The following is a 24,262-nucleotide window of genomic DNA, read 5'->3' on the forward strand; positions in this document are numbered from 1 at the left end:
GTAGGGAACCTCTCCTTTGGCTTATTTTATTCCAATTTGTGTTGCTGCTATCTGTGCACATGTTTTCTCTCCTCTACAAGATTTTAAACTTCAGGTGGGCAGGGACTTTTTCTTTTTATCTTGGTACATACTTTAAACTCTACCTGGTGTCTGGCACAAGGCCTGGCATATAGTATTTAATCACTGGCTCTAGGGTTCAGCTTAAGTGCCTTAAGCTCCATTTTTCTGGTACTTAAACGGGTTGGTGGGCACATGTTGACCCAGGGGAAAGGAATTGGAGGACACTTGGGGGGCACTTATTTTAGTGTCTTTGACAAAGAATAATCTCATGAGTGGGTAGGAGTTTTTAAAAAGGATTGAGCCACACAGTTAATTAACAACAACAACAACAAACAAATATCTTTCAAAACCCCTTACCCTCAGAAACAAAAAGCAATCCTGACCCATTCCCATCCCCAGTGCTCAGAAGACAAGATCAAAGGATTCATCCTGAGCCCTCTGCTCAGGCAACAATAGACAGAAATTGAAGAGCTAGGATGGGCTCAAAGGTTTCAAATACCCACATCAATACCTCATGCTTCCCCCCAATGCCCCTCCCCCCAACCCCCCCACAAAACTGACAATGCAAGGAGATGGGCACTCCCCAGTTCAAGCCACTGTTGACTGCTTCCCTTGATGGCTGGGCTGCTAGAGTGTGCTGCCCACAACTCGGTGGTGGAGATACTGATGCCCTGTGATGTATGAGCTGGGAAATGCATGCTGTGGTCCATGGATGACTTCCCTTCCCTATCCCCTCCCCCCCCATCCCGGTCCATGTTTTCATTATCCCTTTATATGATACTGTTGTCAAAATATCCTCCCCCGGTCCCATTTTAGCAATGCATAATTTCCATAATTTTTTTCTTTTTTAAATGAAAGAGTAGGTTTCTTTTTTAAAAGAATAAGCAATTCCTTTAAATTTGAATTCCTGCCAATCTAACCGGAGTCTCTGAATGGCAAGCCATTCTAGGAGGAATTATAACCTAGGTCCACTTTGACCTTGATGTGAGGGCCCCCTAATAACTGGCAGACACCCTAGGTCTCCCTCCTGTCTCTCCACCCACCCTTATTTTGAAACCACTATTTAAATGGCAATAGAGTATCTTAAAAAAAATCAAAACCCTGCCCCTACCCCCTTCCTCCCAGGGACTTTTGGACTGCTTTAGATTGGTATGCTGACCCCGCCTCGTGGGCATGCTGGATTTGATTTTCCACCCAAACGCAAAGCATAGTGTTTGCCCCTCCTCATGGTGGTGGTGGTGGTGGTGGTGGTGTTGGTGGTGGCTGCGGCTGCAGTGGTTCTGGGGGTGTTTTTGGCTGTTGAGAGTTTTTGTGACTTAGGACAGGTTTGGCTTGAAATCGATACTGGATGGGGATGGCCCTGCCAGGGAGAGAGGCTGTGTGTGCCCAGGAGGATGGAGCTATAGGATGATACAAGGCTTTTTGTCCTTGAAGGGGTTCTCTGAGGCAGGCACTCCCACCAGCAAGGGGTCATTCCGGGCGTGCTGTTCACAGTAACTCATGAGCTCCGAGGAGGCTTTGGACACCTGCACATGGGTAGAGGTGAAAAAGAGCAAACACAAAGAAACAAGGTCAGGGGACACGAAGATCTTTAGGCAGGGGCTGAGCAACACATCTGGCCTTGGGCAAGGGCTCATCACAGGATCACAGATCTGGAGGTGAAAGGGACCTCATCTAGGTCAGAGGTCACTTAGGCTGACCTTCTCCTTTTACAGATGAGGAAACTACGATTCAGAGGAAATAAATAACTTGTTCCATTGCACCTGCTGCTTACTGGTCACTGGAGGCAGCTTTGGTGCTAGGGAAGGAGCACTTGGGGCAAGGTTACAAAACAGCCCTGTGAAGGCAGGATCAGAGGCACTGGATTTGGGTGCAGTCCATCCAGGACACCATCACACCAAAAGTTCCAGGCTGTCTGGGGTCTTAGAGCAAACTATCTTTCCACCATCATGTATGACAGGTAGGCGCGTTTATTATCCTTCCATCTTTACGGATAAGAAAACTATTTCAAAGACTCGTCCATTGTAGAATGAATGTGGTGGAACCAGGACGAAAAGCCAGGGCTTCTTACTGAAAGTTCTCTACTCTTTCTACCGTATTATGCTATCGAGAACACAGAATGTCAGAGTGAGAAGTCACTTAGAGGTCATCTGGTCTAATGCCCTCATCTCTTCAAAGAAGGGAGTGGTCCTCAGGGAAGATAAGTGACTTGTCCAAGGTCACACGTGTAGTAAGAGGCAGAGCCAGAATTCAAATTCAACTTTTCTGACTCCAAGCCCACTGGTCTTTCCATGTTGCGAGGACCTGACAAGATGACACAGACAAGGTGCTTTGCTTCTGGTAAGCATTAGTTATGTGAACGTGAGTTCTTGGGATTCGTCTTTTTCCTTTAGTTCTTACCTAAAATATGGAGGCAACTCTAGAAAGGCCTGACACCCCCATGCTACTGAAGCTTCACAAATGCTTTCCCCACTTAGGGAAGAGCAGCTTTTAAATAAACAAAGGAATATTAACTTCCCTTCTCAGGGTCTCCGTTTCCCAAGACTTCTAAGGGCCCCTCCAGCTCTAAGAGTCTGTGTTCTAAGATACCCCCCAGTTCTGACAGTCTTTGATCTGGTTCTATGTTCTAAGGTCCCTTCCAAGTCTGACAGTCTTTGCTCTGTATTCTACACTGACATTTTATGATCCTAGATTTCTGCAGTGGATCAGCCCCTGAGAATCTCTGGAAAAGAGCTCATATGCCCAGACAAAAAAAGGAGGCAAAATCCTGGAAATGTTTCTGGGCTGCGTGATTTCTTTCAGTGCATGGTTTGGGGTGAGGTCGGGGGGAGTGAGGTGTCACTGCTTCTCATCAAGTCTGCTACAGTATTCAGTCCATATAGTTCTAGGCCAAATGGAGTTGGGAAGGCCCTTTCAGATCGAAGTATTCCACACCCCTACCTTTAGGGTAGAATGATGTGCCCCCTAAGTTATTCTGGGGTTCTGCTGAGGTAGTGTAGCATAGAAAGAAGAGTCCTGGCCCAAAAGTTGGTCAGGGTTGGGTTTGAAGGCTAGCTCTGGTCCATATGATCTGTGTGATCTTGGAGGAGTCATAGAACTTTCTGCATCTGTAAGAGGAGAGGACTGGATCACATGGTCAGCTTCTAAATTCTGATTCTTTGCCTTTATTTCTATATTTTGGCTCCACTCTCCAGTCCCAACAGGGATGAGGTGTTTTCATAGCTTGGTATTCTTTTTCTCTACTCCATCTTACTCTTCTGCAATCTATACCTCAAGGAAATCCAATAGTTCAGTGGCCTGAAGGAAAAGAGGTGGGATGAAGCACAAGGACTTGGAAGAATCAGTGACAGTTCTGGGTAGAAAACCTGGTCCTATTCACTCCATACACCCTGGGGTTTCCTGTTTATGTGCTTCTCCCTTTGTGTGGAATGTCCTGCACTCCTCCCTCCCCTAATCGGACGCCTGCTCATTCTGCAGTACCCAACTCCAATGTCACTTCCTCCAGGAAGACTTCTTTGATCTTCCAAGTTGGAAGTTCTCTCTCTCTCTCTCCTTTCTAACCCCTCGTAGTTAGTTCATATTTTGCCTTGTTTTATTGTTACTAGTGAACATGTTGTTCCTCCCTTGCTAGAGAGTATCCCTTGAGAGCACTGACTCGTCTCACTTCCCTGGAGCAGAAGGTGCTACACACATATATAGTTATAGTTTTAAACTTGTTTTTTGATCCTGGGCCAATTGCTTTGAGTCCTTGAGCCTCAGTTTCATCCTCTGCAAAATGAAAGGGTGGACTGGGTGACCTAATATTCTGTGTTCTATATTTTGAGGTCATCCCTTCTCATTCTGACATTACATGTTCTATGTCCTAAGATACTTTTCTAGTTCTGACTTTCTACATTTTAAGGTTCTAATCAAGTCTAACAGTCTATGTTTCTATACACTAAACTGCTTCGGAAAAGGAAACGCGTCACTGTTACCATTAGAATGGGCTGCGTTAAAGTGAAAAAGGAAGGGGATCTTAGATAGCTAGTTGGGCAACTTAGCATTTTGGTAAATGAGGAACTGGCATAAAAAGAAAGAGGTCTCAGACAGCAAGAAAAGTGCAGACACTTCACCATGTTTACAAACCAATCAGAGGCCAATCTGAAAGAAATCTCGATGTGAGCTGTTCAGCAGTCACTGATGACAGTCCAGTCAAGTATCTCACTCAGCCTGATTTCTCATCTAAAGGCTGCTAAGCACAGGCTGGTTCATCATTCCAAGTCCTCAAGGTCTAGAAAGTGTGTATGGGGGTGAAGTTGTGCGTGGTAAGCCTACTTAATGGAAGTGACTGGGGGAAGGAGGGCCTCAACCAGGTGCCTGAGTTGGCACTTAATTTACTAGGATGAAAGGGGAATGTTGGTTAGTGCTGGATTTGTCAGGAAGAGAGGTGAGACTTGCCAAAAATGGGTCCAGTCTTCCTTGTGAAGAATAGGTGGAAAGGGATAGCATGAAGGTGCAGCCAAAATGGTAGAACGGCACAATGAGTGCCCTTCCCCCGCCCCCCTAAAAAACCCTAATCTCCTCCAAACAGATCTAGAAAATGCACCAGGCTGAACTCTGAAGGAGAAATCTGAGAAAAAGTCAGAATGAGTCACTTCTCCAGTTCAGATCAGAATAGCGAGACAGACAGAGAAGTCTGTGGCCACCAGGGATGGGATCTGGCCACAAGTATCACTGTGGAGCACTCCGGTTCCCAGGGAGAAACGGTGTGCCAGGGCAAGACGAGGTCCTAGACCCAGACTGGGGCTCTCCAGAGCGTAGGAACAAGTGTCAACTGGTAGCTTTACCATTCACTACCTAGCTCCACCTGGGTCACACCGCCACAGATGGGAAACTACATCCAGGGATGGTTTGTTTTCCTAGGCCAAGAGGAACACATTCAAAAGCAAACAGCAGCAGTATGACTCTGACCCCAGGAGCAGAGCAGGGTCTCAGTTCTGGCTTCTGGCCCAGTCTGAATGAAGCCTGCAGAGGAATGATGAGGGCAAGAATCCCAGACCACAAGGGAGCCTGCATTCTCTGTCTCAGAACCAGTAGAGTTGTCCAGCTGGCTGAGCATGAACACATCAAGCAGCATTCTTCTGTTACTTGGGTTCATATTTGGATCAGGAATTTGTAGACCTCAGACAAGGAGGGACAACAATCAGATTCTGCCCTAGACCAGACCACTCTGGGAGCACTGAAAATTTGCAGATCCCTAGCCCAAACTATTCCTGAGAGTCTGGAATAATACAACACTCAATACCCCTAGAAAGTAGCAGTGGGACCAGCAGACCAGTGCACAAAGCCTGGCAACAAAATGTAGGCTGGAAGAATGACCAAACAAACAAACAAACAAACAAAAAAAGAATCCTGCTATAAAAAGCTGCTATGTGACAGAGACATTCAATACACTCTCAGGAGTAGATGACGACTCTAAAATATCTACATGCAAAGCCTCAGGGGGAAAAAAAAACAGAGCTTGGGCACAGATTCAAACAGAATTCCTGGGAGAGATGAAATCAGTTTAGAAGTTAAAAAAAAATTTTTTTTTTTAATAAACGAAATGAGAGCACTAGGGGGAGAAATCAGAAAAGAAACAAGAGCTATGGAAAAACAAAATGGAAAGGGAATTGATAGTTTGGCATAAGAGGTATAAAATAAAACCTTGCCCAATCAATAAACTTCCACGGGCAGCTAGATGGCGCAGTGGATAGAGCACCGGCCCTGAAGTCAGGAGGACCTGAGTTCAAATTCAGCCTCAGAACAAACACTTAACACTTCCTAGTTGTGTGACCCTGGGCAAGTCACTTAACCCCAATTGCCTAAAAAACCAAAACAAAACAAATGTTGGTATACCCAGAACCTAAGGGGCAGCTAGGTGGTACAGCGGATAGAGTGCTGGCCCTGAAGTCAGGAGGACCTGAGTTCAAATCTGCCCTCAGACCAAACACTTGATACTTACTAGCTGTGTGACCCTGGGCAAGTCACTTAACCCCAATTGCCTAAAAAAACAAACAAAAAAACAAACCAAAAAAAAACTTCCTGAAAATTAGAATGGTCCAAATATAAGCCAATGACTCCATGAGATAATAAAAAATATTACAACAAAGTCAAAAAGGCTGAAAAAATGAAAGGAAATATAAGGTATCTCATAGCAAAAACAAATGATCTGCAAAACAGACTGAGGAGAAAAAAATTAAGAATTACTAGACTACTTGAAAGCCATGAACAACAATAACAAAAAGTGAAGATATCATATTTCAAGAAATCATAAAACACAACTACCCAAATCTCTTAGAACCAGAGGACAGAGTAGAAATAGAAAGAATCTATTGATCATCTCCTGAAAGAAACCCCAAAATGGAAACTTCCAAGAATATCAAAGCTAAAAATCCAGAGCTTCTAGTCAAAGAAAAAATACTGCAAGTAGACAGAAAGAAAGAATTCGTGTATCGAGGAGTCAGAGTCAGTATTACACATGATTTAGTAGCCACCACTATAAAGGAGCAGAGAACTTGGAATACATTATTCCAGAAAGTAAAGGATAAGAGTTTATAGCCAAGTATAACTTATTCAGCAAGGCTGAGTATAATCTTACAGGGGAAAAATGGATCTTTAATGAAAAAGAGGACTGATTTAAAGAACAGAATAGCGTAAAACCTTTGAAGTTCAAACACAGGAGTTAAGAGGAACATAAAAAGGCAAACATGAATGAACAATGATAAAGGACTAAACAAGGTAAACTGCTTCTCTTCTAATATGAGGAGATAATACATGTATTTCCTTTGAACTCTATCCTCATTAAGGGTCATAGAGGGTGTCTGATTAGACAGGGCCTGGGAATGGTTCTATTATGTCTTAATATACTTACAAGAATAGAAAGAGAAGAGAAGAATATACTGGGGGTGGAGGGAGGAAAGGGAAGGTTAGTGAAAATGATCTTACAGCAGGGTATGTAAGTAGACATCTATACAAGTGAGGAGGAGGTGAGGGTCAGCAGCTGACACAAGAACCTCACTCATCTGAACTAGCCAAAGGTGGGAATACACACACACAGAGTTGCATATAGAAATACATTTCAATCAACAGGGAAATATGAAGGAAAAGGAAGAATTAGAGGGAGAGCAGATTAAGAGAGGGATTAGTCTTAAGCAAAACAAACTCTAATAGAAGACGTACAAAAATATTTATAGCTCCTTTTGAGGTGGCAAAGAATAGGAATCTGAAGGGATGCCCACGAATTGGGGAATGGCTCAACCTGTTATGGCATGTAAATGTGATGGAATACTAGCTATTCTGCTATGAGAAACCATGAAGGGGATGGTTTCAGAGAAATCTGGAAGGTATAAACTGCTGCAGAGAGAGGTGAAAAGAACCAGTAGACCAATTTATACAATGACAAGAATAAGATCAAGACAAAAACTTTGAAAGAAGCAGGAACTCTGATAATCATAATGATCAACCATGATTCAGAGGATTAATGATGAAGCATATTACCCCTTCTCCTGATAGAGGTGAAGGACTCAAAGTGTGGAATGAGACAAACATATTTGGACATGGCCAATGCAGAAATTTATTTTGCTTGATGCTACATGTTTAAGATGGGGGCTTTTTCTTTTCTTTCCTTTTCCTTTTTTTCCATTCTCAGCTGCTGCTAGTTGTGGAGGGCTAGCATGAGAGGGAGAGAAGGTGGAATTTTGCTGATTGAAAAAAAAATGAAAAGGGGCAACTAGGTGGACCAAACACTTGACACTTACTAGCTGTGTGACCCTGGGCAAGTCACTTAACCCCAATTGCCTTAAAAAAAATTTTTTTAAAGGAATTTTAAAGTAAAAAAAATTTTTTTAAAGAAAGGGATGGCATGGCACACTGGATAGGGTGCAGATTTTGGGACAGGAAGACCTGAGTTCAAATCCTGACTCAGAAACTTACTAGCTGTGTGAACTTGGGCAAGTCATTGAACTTCTCTGTTAGGAGATTAGCCTCCTTAGTTGTGAAATGATGGGCTTGCACTTAATGACTTCCAAGGCCCTTTCCAGCTCTACTCAGCCTATGACCAGAGGGTTCCAGATTTTAGTCCTAGTTGTATGTAAAGTCTAGTCTCCTCTCTATACTTGGTTTTCCCTGCTATAATAAGGAGATAATCCAGAACCTGGCAACTGTATATGTCGGGGGGGGGGGGAGGAGTGAGGGAGGGAGGGCAGGGAAGAGGTTCATGGATGTCAGAATCCTAGAGTGAGAAGCCTTAGCAGTCACCTAGTCTGGTTCACCCTCCCTGGAAGCTGGAATCACCTCCACAGCATTTCCAGAGGGTTATCTAGCCTTTTCTGCACCTTGTGTACAGAGATGGAAGGTGATGAGTTCTCAGGTCCTCTGACATTCTATGGGTCTAGAGTTTAAAGACAGCTCATTCCACTATGGGGCAGCTCTAAATGGTCAGAAAGATTTTCCTTATACTTGGGCAGATCTGTGAGCCAATCAATGCAGATCTTCCTTCATGAGGGCATTCATGAACCCCTCTGTGTCTTATCTTACATGGTCCTTGTCCTTTTCCTTCCATAAATCCTCCATAGAGGATTTGCCTGATGCCCTGGAGAGGTGTCTCAATACCACATGGGCATCAGTGCAGTACTTGGCTTGACCATTCTTCACTTTCATGACATGGCCAGTTTCTCTCTTTTTCTGGTCTTGGCTGTCTTTGATGTTGTCATTTAAGTCCCCCGGTCCATACCTGCCATCACTGCTTATAGCTATGATGAGTCTTTCCATTGTCTTCTAGGGTACCTACCAAAGTAGGCCTCTTGTAAATTCACGCTTTTGGGCCTAGGTCAAAGTAGACGGCTCTCTACAAACTGAAGGTGCTGTTATGAATGGAATTTCATTTCCCTAGATTCTCTACTTCTGGAAAGGGGCTTTTATCAGATATAATATTTAATAAAAGGAAGGGATGATAGGATGGACTCAAAATATCTACATATTGTACTGCAGAATACATATTTAGCCTGGACTAGAAATATAGTTTAGAACTGACCTCTGAGGCATCTCATCCAAGTCCCTTAGTTTACAGATGAGGAAACTAAGACCCAGGGAGGTGACATGATTGGCCCAGGGTTCCACATAGCCTGTTGGTAGTGCAGCTGGGACTGGAATCTAGGTCCTCTGATTAGTCAGTCCAATGCTTCAACTGGGTTAGGTTGAGATGGGCAGACTGGAGGCTCTCCCCAGAGACAGGGAAAACTGCTGTGCCTCTGTTCCTAATCCAACTCTTCACTGGATTATCTCCTTTGATTTCCAGCACCCAATTTGGTTTTTGTGGGTCTATTTTAAAAGTCGACCATCCCAGACTATAAAAATAGTCTAAAGGCACTGGAAATAGACTCGTGTTGTGGCTACAGCATTTCAGTACCTCCCCACACCCCCGGCATTTACAGGAAAACTCCTTCCATAAAAACCAGGGACACACCTCTGCTCCCGTCCTGGCTGAGTTTGTGATCTGGAAGTTAATAGCTGCTTAGCTGTACTTCAAGGCTCAGGACTGTCTGCTGTGGGGAGACCTGTAATTTGTTAGGCCTCTGCTGAGCCAGCCTCTCAGATGGTGCAATGCCCCAGAGTCTGGAGTCTGGTTGCTGTTTTTAGGGGCCCAAAACCTCAGGCTGGATTTGAAAAGAGCAAAAAGAAAAAAAAAACACAACAAAAAACTTGCCCCTTTCTCTCCCACTCTGTCTCTTCTGGTACTGACAGTGCCAGAAAGCATTTCATTCTTAGGCTGGCCCCAAGGCCTGGCCAATCACAGGGCTGTGGTTAGGTCGTTCATGGAGATCCACATTTAGAAAATTCAAATGCTTGATGGGGAATTATTTTTTTCTTAAAGACCCCTCACTTCAGAGCAGCCCTTCTACCTGCCTTGGTCAGGGATGGAGCTCATCAACTATGGCAACCATCCACATCACAGAATTCCAGAAGTGAGAGAGAGCTCCGAGGCTACTCGGTCCAATCAATATCGATGTGCTCCATCTCCGGAATGCAGCATGCAGCCTTTGAACTTTTATTCAGCTTGTTCTCTATGTCCGAAATGTTCTCTCTTCTCCTCCATCTTTATCCCTTGAAGTCTCATCCATCTTTTTAATTGTAGCCCATCGCAAAATGCCACCTCATTCTGGACACTTTCCTCAATGCTTCTATTCCTCCCTAAAGGCTACAGTAACTACCTTCCACTTTGGACATCATGGCACTTGGCCTCTCTCCGATGCACTTACCATAAATTATTCTGTGCTATAGTTTTCTGTGTTTGTGTCTTCTCTCACTAGACAATGAGCTCCATGAAGGCAAGCACCAGGTTTTACCTAAACTTTTTCTCTCCTTTAGTGCCTAGCAAAAAATATAGGTATGTAACGAGTGCTTGGCAAATGAATGACTAAAGCCATAAAACAAAAATGCAAGGACAAAAAAGTTTGGGGGTTTAAGGCAATGCATTCAGGCTCAGAGGGTGCTTTCTCAGCAGAAAGGGTGGAAATATTGGAAAGGACACTGGGTTTGGCAACAGAAGACCTGAATCCAATTTTGGCTCTTTGACTTACAGTCTGGCATCATTTTGGACAAGTTACTTAACCTCTCCAGTCCTCAGATAACTCATCTATAAAATGAGGAGAAGGCTGAGCTAGGTTAGGGTTTCTTGGCCTTTTTTTGTGTTCTGGACCCCTTTGGCAGTGAGTCAGGTGAAGCCTATGGATGCCTTAGAATCACGTTTTTAAATGCATGCGATAAAATATATGGGGTTATAAAGAAAACCAATTCAATTGATACTTGAAATTATCAAAATATTTTCAAAAAACCAAGTTCATAGGCCTCAGGCTAAGAACCCTTGGATTAGATGATCTTGCAGGGCCTTCCCAATAGGGTAATAAGATTTAGAACTGGAAGAAATGTCAGACAAGTGGAAGCTGGAGGTAAACTGGGTCTTGGTTGAGGGCCAGGCAGAGTTGATGAAGAGCAGTAAAGGCCAGACACTCATCCACCAGGCATGGGCGGGTGGGCGGTGGAGAAAGAATCCTTTCAGACTTGGATATAATATTCAGAGCCATATACTTAATGCTGCTCTCTCCCTTCTCTGAACTCCTATGATACACACAGTTCAGCCCTTAATGATGCACTGTCTGAGACTCGTCTTTAATCATTTCGTGTATGTGTGAGTTCTGTCTCCCCAACTCGAATGGGAGCCACCAGAGAGCAGGGGCTTTGTGTGTTCCTCTTCTCATATCCCTCTATATAACCTAGCACAGGGCTGAAATACACAGCAGGTTCTGAATAACAATATCATATGTGGCCTTTAAAGAGTTTAAATGCTTCAGCAGACATTATTTTATTGTCTCATTATCCCGGGGACACAGTCCCTTGCACACAGCAGATATTTCATACATATTTGGTGAACTGGATTCTCTCATTTGGTTCTCACAACAGCTCTGGAGAAATCCAAAGGGCACATATACTTACACCTACTTTGCAGATGAATTATAAAGCAGAAATAATTATCTAGTAAGGAAAATGAAGCTCAGTGAGAAGCAGTTATGCACACAAGCTACTGAGGGACCAAGCATTGTCTCCAACCGAGTTCTCTGATTGTAAATCCTGGGTCCTTTCCAGAAAAACAAACAAAACAAAGAACTAAGTAGCTTAAAGGTGTGTGAGAGAACACTGAAGGAAAAGTAAAGGAGATACCATTTTATGCCTCCAGCACAAACACTTTAATCTAGTGGGAGAAAAGAGGGCTGATGTTATCCCTAAGCAGGCTGAGGGTGAAGCAGTCTCTGGTACTACCATTTGATAAAAGCTTTGCAGTAGTAGGGGAATTAAGAGGATTTTCACCTAAGTCACTCAGGAAGCTGGCCACTGGTCAGGTGACCAGGAATGCCCATGTCCTCAGGTAAACGGAAAGGCAATATAGCAGAGTCAAAACAACACTGAATTCAGAGGCCTGGGTTCAAATTCTGGCTCTGCTACTTATTAGTTTTGTGATCCAAGGAGAGTAACATGATTATTATTGTCAACGATAATAGTAAGTGACATTCATATGCTGATTTAAGGCGAAGCATAGAGCACTTTACATATATTATCTCACTTAATCCTCACAACAACCTTGTAAAGTAAGTACTGTTATTACCTACATCTTATAGAAAAGAGAATTAAGGCTCAGAAAGTGAATGACTTATCCCATTATTAACAGCTGTGAATGAACACAGCTGGCATCTGAGAGACAATCTGAACTCTAGAGTCTTTCTGACTCTACTGCTAGCACCCTAGCCACTATGAGAGGCTGTCTCTCACATCTCTCTAGATCTCTCATCTGGAAAATACACAGACTGGTCTTAATGATCTTGAAGGTCCATTCGGGTTCTACATTTCTGATCCTAAGACCCAAAATTTGGAGCTTTCAGTATCCTGCTTTATAAACGACAGTCAGAGGACCTGGGTTCTAATCCTGACTATGCTTTATGAGCTACGATCTCTGATGCTGTGGCTTTGGGGAGATCTTCCCTGGGATCCACCTTCCTCATCTGCAAACAAGGAGGTTGGACAAGATTTTCCCTGAGGCGTGACTCGATGTTGTCCAAGATCCCTCCAGCTCAGACATCCTATGTTCTCTGTTCCGAAGTCTCAGCCAGCTCCGATGATCCGTGTTCTGCATCCTAACGTCCCTTCCAGACCTAACACTTTACATTCTCAGGTCTCCCCCGGGCTAAGGCAGGAGCTCCTTTGAGCTGATGCTCTGAGTCTCAGGGCCCCGGCTTGTGTCCTTCTGACCCGACAGGTCAGGTCTGAGGCCCCTTCCCGCTCACCTTGACCCTCTCCACTCCAGCCTCGATGCGGAGCTGCTCCACCAGTTTCCGAGCCTGGGCTATGTTGTTAGTTGTGGACATTGTCTGCCATCAGCTCTAGGCCCAAACTCTCGAGAAAGCTGTTGGGGAGGAAAATACCAAAAGGACATATTGAATTGAGTTTCAGTTAAGCAGTTTAGCTTTTTCTACACAAAAGCAACTCGATCTGAACTTAACAGAGGCATTCAGCCGGGGCTTGTGGAATACTTCACGCTCTCCAGTATCAGGCACCCGCACAGATTCCTGACCCGTGAACAACTTTGGGCCTTCTTTTTTTTTCCTATGCTGATCTGAATTTTGCTGAGTCCTCCAAGCCCAACTCAAGTTCCATTTCCTCCAGAAAGCCCTCCCCAACTTCTTCAGCTCACGGGGATGCCACCCTGCTTTCAACTCTGAGGGCATTTACTGTTTGTACCTCGTCTAGTCTATCACATGTGACCATGTACTGCTAGCTATCTTTTTATACGTGTGACTCCTAAAACTATCCTTCAAAACAAGACTAATGTCAGTGCTGTCTTTTCCAGGAAGCCTTCCGTGATTTCCCTTCTTTGGCCTAGCATAGCACTTTCTATCTCTCCTATGCACTTGTTCTATTTTGTATTATGGTTATTTTGTGTGCATATTGTGTCCAAATAGAATGTAAGCTCTCTGAGGAGCCACGTATCTTCTCCAGGCACTGCTGACAACGATGCTTCATAATCAATCAATCAACAAACATTTATTAAACATTCATCTATGTGCCAGGTACTGTGCCAAGCACTGGAGATAGAAAAGAAAAAAATGAGACAATTCCTGACCTCAAAGAGTTTACATTCTAATGGGGGAAACAATATGTATGTGTGTGCGTGCGTGTATGTGTATGTGTGTGGGTGGGGAGGGAGAGGTGGGGGGGAATGGTTTGGGTAGACTTGCACTTTAGAAAAGGCATTTTGGCAGCTGGAGGAAGAAGGGTCTTGAGACAGGAAGACCAATTAGGCTATTGTAGTGGTCCAGATAAGAGGAAATGAGGGACTGAACCAGGGAGGTGATTTTGTGAGTGGAGAGGATGAACACAGATATTTACTAAATAATTGCCGAACTGAAGAGAATTAAGATTGTAAACTCCTTATGGATAAGAGAGAAGGTCTCTGACTTTGCATCCAAGGTAGTAGAAAGAGCACTGGTCTTAAAATCAGAAAATCTGTGTTCATATCCCAGATTGGACACTTATGCAGCCTTGAGCAAGTAACTTATATTCCCTGAGCCTTTGTCTGTAAAAAAGATCACATCATTTACATGACTAACTTCCTAAGATTGTTGTGAAGAAATCTTTCTGTAAACATAAAATGCAATAAGAATGGGAACTATTAATCTCTCCCACCATATGGCCTTACATATAGTAGGTGTTCAACAAATGTTTTATGATTAAGAGTTAAATTACTGCAAGAAAGATACCTCGAATACCTTGGAGGAAAACCTCAGCTCATTGGCTCTTCTGTAATGTTAAGCTAACATTCGGTCTGGTCAGGCCTATGGTTTGGGGAGCGGGATGAGAAGGTAACTGGAATGTTTCTCCAGGTCCCAAAGCATGGCCACTACTTCTGTGTTGGAGGGAAGAGAGAAGGGAAAGGTGTGAAAGGGAGTGTGATGAGGAGAGGCGTGCTCCTTGCGGCAGTGCAGAGGAAAGAGCACAGGGTTTAGCATCGGAGGAGCTGGATTTGTATCCAAAGTTCTGACACTTACTCCCTGTGTAATTCTGGCCAAGTTCTTTAATTTCCTTGGGCCTCAGTTTTCTCCTCTGAAAATGCGGGGGATGAACTGAATGATCTCTACAGCCTCCTCCAGTTATAAAAAAAACCCATAGGAACTGAAGGCAGTGGGACATCTGAAACCACTTGGCTCCCCAGCCCTCTCCCATCCCTCAGGCAGGAGTGTCTGTCCTTCCTTCCGTGCTCAGTCACAATGACTGAGCCACTGAATAACTCGTCTAAAGTCTGACATACTCATCATGAGATGAGTCCTAAGTAGACTTCTGGATGATTTTTCTGGGGGAGGTAGGCATGAAAATGATACCCTATGTATAAGATCCAGTGTTGGGCCTGGTTCAGAAATTTGCTTTTCAACAGGAAAGAGTTGGCTGCACGTGTTGTCATCAAAGGTCAAAAAACCTCCAACATTTATTAGCAAGGATTAACACAGGCCTTCTTATACTGTGTACTTACTCACTCTGGGATTACCCCCTAATTAGTTCAACCAGCCAACAAGCATTTATTAAGCACCTCCTATTTGCTAGGCACTGCACTAAATACTGGAGATACAAAGAAAGGCGAAAGACAGTCCTCCACCCTCAAGGAGCTCATAAAGTAATGAGGGAAATAACATGTAAACAACTATGTACAAACAACCTATAGACAGGGTAGATAGGAAGTAATCTCAGAGGGAAGGCACTAGCATTAAGGGGGATGGGAAAGACTTTTTTTAGATTCAGGTCTGATTGAAGGTGGGACTTGAAGCAATCTAACAGGTAGAGATGAGGAGGCAGTGTTCTAAGCATGGCGGACAGCTAATAAAAATGTAAGAAGGCTGAAAAGGCAGGAGGGGGCCAGATCACGAAGGGCTTTGAAAGCTAAATGGAGCTGATAGGGAGCAATGATAGCCGACAGCCTGGCACAATTGGTTTCCTGGTCACAGATCTCTCTTCCAATCCATCTTCCATTCAGCTGCCAAAGTGAGTTTCCTAATGTGCAGGTCCCACTGTGTTATGCCCTACTTCATAAATTCCAGTGACTTCTCCTTCCCTCCAGGAGTCTTCTGTTTGGCATTTAAAGCTCTTCCCAACCTGGCCCCTCCCTCTGCTCCCAGTCTTTTTCATTTGACTCTCCATCACGTACTCTCTGATCCAGTGACACTGTCCTCCCTGCTGTTCCACACACACACTCCCTCCTCTCCCATCTCTGTGCCTTCGTACTGGCTGTCTCCCATGCCTGGAACACTTGTACTGCCTTAGTTTCCCTGGCTTCCTTCCAGATTCAACTTAAACAACACTTTTGGAAGGAGGCTTTTCTTAGTCATCCCAGTAGCCAAAGCTTTCCTCTCTCAGATTACCTCCATCTACTTTCTATGTATCTTAAGTACCTAGTTATTTACATATTTACATATTTTGTCTCCTACTAGAAAAGGAGCTTCTTGAGAGCAGGGACCCTATTTGCCCATCTTTGAATCCCTGGTGCTTAATTAATGCTTGTGGACTAACTGGGGAATTTATGTTCAAAGTTCACCTTGCACTATCAATGGTCTATTTCCTTTTAAGCTCCTGGGAACCACAGGGCTCCACGTAGATTTGCATGTTCTAAGCCACTGGAGCTTGGCCCATCCTTATGGGAAGGTATCACGTTTATCTACTGAGCATCTGTCACAACCATCCTACAACCAGCTCCTTGTTTAAACAAATCGAGGTGAAGCCGACTCAGGCTTCTTCCCCTTACCTCTCACCCAAGGTCTTACATCAAACTTTCCACAGCAGGGACATGTGAGGGCAGGTGGAAGTTGAGCAAAGGTGCTGGGCTCTCCCTGAACTGATGCCAATGGGCATTACTTGAGGCGGAATACACCAGCTTTCATTTCCTGTGGAAAGGATGACCTTCTTGGGTGCAGTCAGTAGAATGCTTCTGGAGGTCGGAACCAGGGGATTTCTGCCTAAAACTCCAAAACAACTGAGGGATGGTTCTTCCCAGACGGTGAGAGGAACTAGTCTCATTCCATGAGCTCTTGAAGGCTTTTATGAGAGACCGAGTCTGGGAGGCCCAGGAATGCCTAATGCTTTGGAGACTGTCTTTAGCACAGACATTTTCATGGGTGGGGCAGGGACACACTCTCAATTAACAATCCAATCTCCTACAACAACACGCATGGCTTTTTTTACAGCACAAAATTGCTCAACACGCTTAATAAGATCCTATTTATTGCTCTAATTAATTTTCACAATATCTCTGGGAGGTGAATATTAGGCCCATTTAGCTGTTGAGAAATGAAAATAGCAGGATAGTAAGTGACTTGGTTCAGGTTAAGGGATCAATGCAGATGTAACTAAGTGTCTCCATAGATAGAATGCTGGGTGTGGATTTAGAAAGACCCGAGTTCATATCTGGCCTTAGGCACTTACTAGCTATGTGACTCTGGACAAGTCACTTAACCTCCATCTGCCTCAGTTTCCTCTACTGTAAAATGAGTATTATAACAACAGCCACCTCTCAGGGAAGATGATAATATTTGTAAAATGCTTAGCACTGGGCCTGACACATAGCGGGTGCTATGTAAATTCTTATAACCTCCCCCAAAGCCAAATTTATCCTTTATCTCCCCAAAGTGTCCCCCAAATCAATATATCATTGAAGAAGAGTTATTTGTGTCCATGTCTTATTTCTCCTTCTACTGTAGTACTTAACAGTTTACAAAGTACTTTTTTTTTCCTTCACAAAAACTCTGAGTTAGTGCAAATATTATCTCCATTTTACAGGTGAGAAAGCTGATCCTCAAAGAGGTGAGCTGACTTTACCAGGGTTACACATCCAGTAAGTGCTGAACTAAGAATAAAAACAGGTCTACTGTTTTTTCACTACATGGTAGCCCAAGTTCCTTGTTCCCTGAGCTGAAGGATTATGTCTTATGCAGTGCTAAGCACTCCATCAATGCTGACTACAAATGCTCCAATACCTTAGGAGGTGGTTTTCATGAATTCCTGTGGCTTTTGGTGACAAACCTCTGTCAGACCTAGGCCCATCATGGGGCCTTCTCAGAGATCTCTCAGCTGCACTGGTAGGACCTGCAAAGGCTTATGAGAATTCAGGGTCCCTTCTAGGCCGTGATGATGCAGCAGGGCAAGACTTTTGTGGAGGGTTTTGTGCACAGTAGACCCTCAATAAATGTATGTGAATTTGATAAACAGAATTGCTCTCTACTATACTTATGTTGCCTTACCCAGGGGCTGCTGTTGACCGCTACCACAGCTTCTTCTGTGCCAAGCGGCATATCTTATTCTCTGTTATCAGTCACTGCACATTCCCCATGGGATCCTGAGATCTGCTAGGCAACATGTCAGTTACATCACCTGAAAGTGACTCATTCCAAAATATGAAGGTGACTAGGATGAGGTCATAGGAAAGATCTACAACCAATATGCCTCCAAATGGCTCAGGCTGGGAGGCCTGGGCCTTAGCTGACTTTCCAAACAATCACAGGATTGTGAGCTGGAAGGGTCTGTAGAGGTCAGGTAGCCAAATGACACGGCAGCTAGGCGGCTCAGTGGACAGAGCACCGGACCTGGGGTCGGGAAGACTCATCTTCTGAATTCCAATCTGACCTCAGATATTTACTAGCTGTGTGATCCTGGACAAGTCACTTAACCCTATTTACTCCAGTTTCCTCATCTGTAAAATGAGCTGGAGAAGGAAATGGCAAGCCACTCCAGTATCTCTGTCCAGAAAACCCCAAATAGGGTCACCAAGAGATGGATACGACTGAAACAACAACAACTGAAGTCTAATGTCTCTCCCTGTTTACAGGGGAGTGAACTGAAGGCCAGAGAGAAGTGAGTTGTCCAGGGATACAGATAATTAATAAAGCCAGCATTCAAACCAAGGTCTTTGAATTACAAATTTGGTACTCTTTATAGGATGCCATATACCTCAGATGCCCCGGTGTCTGGAGTGGCAGTATTTTATGGAATAATCCAAAGCCATACAAATATGGCTCAGTTTGACAGGTAGGTAAATGATAACCAAATTGGTAAGTCCAAGCCATGGTGGATTAAAGGCGTATTTTGGAAATTTTGTTCATCTCTCCCAACCCATGCCTCAAAGCTAAAATAGAATCCAGGAATCTTGGTTCTAGAAGGACCTGATAATTGTGACAGTCAAACTGAGAAACAGGGATGGGGAATGACTTGTCCAAAGTTATACAGAGTGGTAGAGCTGGGACATAAGAATAAAAGCTGGCACTTACACAGCACTTTAAGATGTGTAAAGTGCTATACAAATACAGAGTTTTAAGCTTTAATAGTTTAAAATGCACTAAAACTTGGATTAGTATTATCTCATTTTATCCTCACAACAACTCTGAGAGGTATGTGCTATTATTATCCCCACTTTACAGATGAAGAAACTGAGTCAGAAGTTAAGTGACTTGCCTAAGGTCACAGAGCTATTAAGTGTCTGAGGTCAAATTTGAACTCAAGTTATCTCCCTGATGCCGGGTCACCAGGACTCTTCATAATTACTGCATTCAGCTCTATTAGAAGATGCTCCAGTTTTCACAGGAAGTTTTGCATGCAATCTGTAAACTCTGCAGTCTTCTAAGTATGGAGTCTTTTTTTTTTTTAAGCGCATGAAGATAACAAATTCAAGGAAAAGAGTCTCTTCATCCTGCTTTAAAATACCTACATTACTAAGGTGGCCTAAATATAGACAAATTGATACTCATCATTTTTTTGGAAAGGTTAGGACAGGTCTTAGCAAACTTCTGGGTATAGTCTCCTCACGCCTCCCTACAATAGCTTCTCCATGACCTCCAACACATTTCAAGGCAACATGAGATCAGGAGACCCGGGTTCTAGTCTTGGCTCTTCCAATAAGTTGCTGCATGATCACAGTCGAGCCATTTCCCCTCTCTGAGTATTAGTTTCCTTATCTGCAAAATGAAGGGGTTGGACTACATCAGGAGTTCTTAACCTGGAGTGCATGGATAGATTTCCGAGGGTCTATGAACTTGGATGAGAAAAAAAAGTACATCTTTATTTCAAAATAATTGGCTTCCTTTTTAATTCTAAAAACCATTATTCTGAGAGAGGGTCTGTCTGTAGGGCTCACCAGTCTGCCAAAGGGGTCCATGATACAAGAAAAGGTTATGAATCCATGGACTAGACAGTTTTTAGAATTTTTACCAGTTTTGCCATTCTATGTAAGGGTCCTTTAGCTTAGGTATTTGTTAGCAAGTCTGGTCCTATGGAAAGAGCACTCAAATTGGGGGGAAGCAAGACCTGGGTTTGGATCCCACCCCTGATACTCACTAGTTGTGACCATGGGCAAATCAATTAACCCTTTCTAAGTCTCAGTTTTCTTATCTATAAAAAAGGGATCAGAATACCTGCAGTTCCTACCTCACATGATTGCAGTGAGGATCAAACGAGACAATGTATGTGGAGTGCTTTGAGAACCTTAAAGTGCTTTGTAAAATGTTAGCTTCCAAAATATGTTCTCAATTCTCTTCCAGCTCTGACACTCTAGCATCCTTTTTTGCTTCTGGTAACATTATTCTGGGCAGGTTCTAAGGCAACACTGATCTAGTAAAGTCCATACTTGGTACCCAGTAGGTGCTATGACTTCACATTTAGCTTTGCTGAATTTCCTTTGATTAGATTTGGTCTAATATCCTAGTCTCTTGAGATCTTTTTAGATCCTGCAGGATCTCACAGATTGGTTAAAGTCTTAAACTTCTGTATAATAATTCATCTACAAAAAGGAGGAGAATGGTAAGGCGCGGGTGAAGGTGTTGCCAAAATGTTTGGGACTTTCACCTTGACTGTGTCAACATGAACAGCCCTCAAAGGCAGGAGAACTAAAAAACCTCTTCCCTTCCCTCCCCAGGAAGGGTTAAACTAATGCGGGGGACAAAGGAAAATGGAATGAGTCATCCAGAGGAGCAAATTCCTTCTAAGACACCACCCAGAGAACTTTCTACAGGATGCATATGGCACCCAAATGATAGGCCTAAGCCAGCCCACAGATGTCCAGGGGAAGAGGGCATATTTTCCGAATAAGCACAGCCCAAGAAGAATTGGCTAGGGTTTTTTTTGTTTGTTTTGTTTTGTTTTGTTTTTGACAAAGAGAGGCCCAGCAGGCTGGTGAGCTACATTGTTCACCCTGGTCAGAGGAGAGGAGGGGGATGAGGGGAAGGGAAAGAAAAAAAATGCCATCAAATAGCAGCATGGAGTCCTTGGATGAAGTTTTATAACTTCCTATTTGTAGGGCAGGATTGCCCATCTGCAAAAGCCAGTTGGCATCTCCTGAAGAACTGTGTGTGATAGAGATTGAGGTTAGCCCCCAAACAAGGTTAACTAATGCAGTTCTAAGTTCAAGGTTAGCCCCCTCAGTGATAGCTAGAACTGTGGTACAATGGAATGAGCACTGGATTTGGAGGCAGAGGATTTAGGTCTGAATTCTGACTCTGCTACTTGTGTGCTCATGGGTAGGTCTTTCCCCCACTCTGGGCCTCAGTTTCTCCATCCCTAAAAAGAAGTTGCTGAATCAGATGTACTCTAAGGGCCCTTCTAGCTCTAGATACTAATAATCCTGTGACTTTTGATTGTCCTAAACTGGCTCATATTTCAATAGTACTTTTATAGCGTCCTTTGCTAAAGTCCTCCTCTGATACCTTCTTGGGGAAGGGTGGTGATGCTGCGTGCCTGAAAGCCAGGAGAACTCTAGTGGGTTCTCCCACTCTGGGATGGATTTTTATATGGGCCCCTGTGAGTTAGGGAGTACAAGAAGGATTTAATCGATTTTACAGATGAAGAAACAAAGGCTTAAGAAGTGGCTTGTTCACAGAGTGGGGCAAGACCTGGATTATGGGGTTCAGTCGTGTACCCAATAAGTGCCAGAGCCTAGACCTAAACACAGTTCTCTTGACTCCAACTAGCACGCTACCCGTCCCAAGATAAAAAAAAAAAATTCATGAATGAAATTATGATGAAGGGCCTGCAAAGCAGGTGCTGTGAAGAGTTACGAAGCCAAGACTTCCCATTTAGGTTTCCTGAACTTCCTTTAATTAGATTCAGTCCAATATTCTAGCCTGTTGAGATCTTTTTAGATCCTGACTCTGTCATCTAATATGTTAGCTGGACTTTCTAGTTTTGTGTCATCTACACATTTGATAAGCGTGTCACTGATGCTTTCATCTATGCACTTATAGGGCAGCTGATTGTGCAGTGGAAGGAGTACTGCAACTGGAGTCATGAAGACCTAAATTCAAATCTGGTCTCACTTACAAGTTGTGTGATCCTGGGCAAATTCTTTCACCTTTGCTTGACCCAGTTTCCTCATCTGTGAAATGGGCATAATAATAGCACCTCCTTACTAGGGTAATTATAAGGGTCAAATGAGATACTCTTTGTAAAGTGCCTTGCAAATCTTAAGGTGCTACATAAATGCTAATTATTATTATTAATATTATTATTCATCCAAGTCATTGGTTTTTTTTTTTTTTTTTGGTAAGGCAATTGGGGTTAAGTGACTTGCCTGAGGTCACACAGCTAGTATGCCTCAAGTGTTTTGTCTGAGGCCGGATTTCAACTCAGGTCCTCCTGACTTCAGGGCTGGTGCTCTATGTACTGCACCACCTAGCTACCCCTATCCGAGTCATTGTTAAAAATGTTAAACAGCATAGGGGCAAGGGCAGATACCCAAGGCATTCTGATAGAGACTTCCTTACAGGCTGACATGAAATGATTAATAACTACTTTTTTGGGTCAGGTCATCTAAGTAGTTATCAATCCACTTAACTATACTATTGCCTGGTACAGATCTCTATACCATGTCCACAAAGATGATATAAGAGACCCTGTGAAATGCTTTGTTAAAATCTAGGTACAAGACTTATGGCATTTCCCTGTTCTACCAATCAAATTATCCTATCCTGGGCTCTCTTCTTTTTTCCCTCTATACTATCTCACTTGGGGACCTCATCGGCTTCCATGGGTTAAATTATCATCTAGATGCACATAATTTTCCAATTTGTATATCCAGCCCTAACCTCTCTCCTGAGCTCCAATCTCTGAATCACCAACTGCCTTTTGGACATCTCAAACTCAACATGTTCAAACAGAATTCATTTATCTTTTTCTCTAAACCCCCCGTCTTTGGAACTTCCATCTCAATGTTGAGGGCACCATCGTCCTCATGGTCGTCGAGGCTGGCAACCTCGGTGTCATTCTCAACTCCTCACTCACACTCACCCTACATATTCAATCTATTTTCAGCCTTGGCATTTCTATCTTTACTAGATCATATACATGTGTGTGTATATATATATGCATACAGATATGTGTATAAATACAAATACATATACACATATTCTCTTCACTCACACAGCCATCTACATCCAGGACTTTAGCAATATCTTTTAAACTGGTTTTCCTGCCTTCAGTCTCTCCTCAATCCAATCCATCTTCCACTTAGCTGTCAAAAGTTATTTTCCTAAAGTGTAGCTACGACTATGCCATGCCCCTACTCAATAAATTCCAGTGGCTTCCTGCTACTGTTAAGCTTCAATGTAAAACCCTTTGTTTGGCATTTAAAGCCCTTTACAACTTGGTCCCCTCTTATCTTTTTAGTATTCTTATACTTTACTCCCCTCCACCTACTCTATGTTCTAGGGACATTGGCCTCCTTGCCATTCCTTGGACACAATCCTCCTCGCCTTCGTACCTACTGTCCCCCATGCCTGGAATGCTCTCCCTCCTCTCCTCTGCCTCCTGGCTTCCCTGACTTCCTTCAGGATCCAGCTACAAATTCACCTTCTACAGAAGGCCTTTCCCAGCCCACCTTACTGCTAGTACCTTTGTTTTGAGATTACTTTCCATGTATATTGTATGTATGCATACATGTGCATGTATATATTATATGTAAGTGTGTGTATTTATTTGCACAATTTTTTGCATGTTGTTTTCCCTATTAAAATATGAACTTCTTGAGGGCAGGCACTGTTTTTGCCTTTCTTTGCCTCAGGGCTTAGCACAGTAGCTGGCACAGAGTGAGTGCTTTAAGAAATTTTTGATTGCTTCTCTAAAGAAAATGAATGGAGTTAGCCTGGTGTGACTTGTTCTTCAAAGAATTTCAAAGCTACAAGAGGCCTTAGCAGCCATCTTATTCAAAGCATATTTGAAATCTCTCTTTCTCTCTGTTTTTCTCTCCCTCTCTCTCTCCCTCTCTCTCTCTCTCTCTCTCTCTCACACACACACACACACACACACATGCAAATCCACTTATTGTCCATGTCTGAAAATATTGTGTCTTTCTGCCTGCTGAGTGCTATTACTATCCCCATGTTAGAGAAAACTGGGGCTAAGAGGTGAATGTCTGAGGTTGCATTTGAACCTAAGGCTTCCTGATGCCAAATCCAATGATCTCTCCACTGGGCCAAGCTGTGATTCTGTGCATGAACCTGAAGTCCTTCACCATCTTGACTGTTCTCCTCTGGCTACTCTTCAAGTTATCCATTTCTTTCCTAAACTGGGGCACAAAGAATTGAATACAATACTCCAGATGTGGTGGGACCAT

The 24,262-nt window shown here is 43.4% G+C and overlaps 1 protein-coding gene across 5 annotated transcripts in view; it reads right to left on the bottom strand.

Annotated features, from left to right (window-relative positions):
• Positions 1 to 329: 329 nt before the first annotated feature.
• GNG7 (G protein subunit gamma 7) overlaps positions 330 to 24,262 on the bottom strand; it is a 373,686-nt gene continuing 349,753 nt past the window's right edge. For all 5 annotated transcript variants that reach the window (XM_027853087.1, XM_027853088.1, XM_027853090.1 and 2 more), the window contains 2 exons: positions 12,915 to 13,033; positions 330 to 1,586 (listed from right to left, as the gene is read on the bottom strand). In XM_027853087.1, coding sequence (XP_027708888.1) covers positions 1,461 to 1,586; positions 12,915 to 12,995 — 207 coding nt within the window. In that variant the 5' untranslated portion in view covers positions 12,996 to 13,033 and the 3' untranslated portion in view covers positions 330 to 1,460. The remainder of the gene's footprint in view (positions 1,587 to 12,914; positions 13,034 to 24,262) is intronic.

This window comes from Vombatus ursinus, unplaced genomic scaffold (genome assembly GCF_900497805.2).
Source record: "Vombatus ursinus unplaced genomic scaffold, bare-nosed wombat genome assembly UNPS02009918.1, whole genome shotgun sequence".
Classification (NCBI taxonomy): Eukaryota; Metazoa; Chordata; class Mammalia; order Diprotodontia; family Vombatidae; genus Vombatus; species Vombatus ursinus.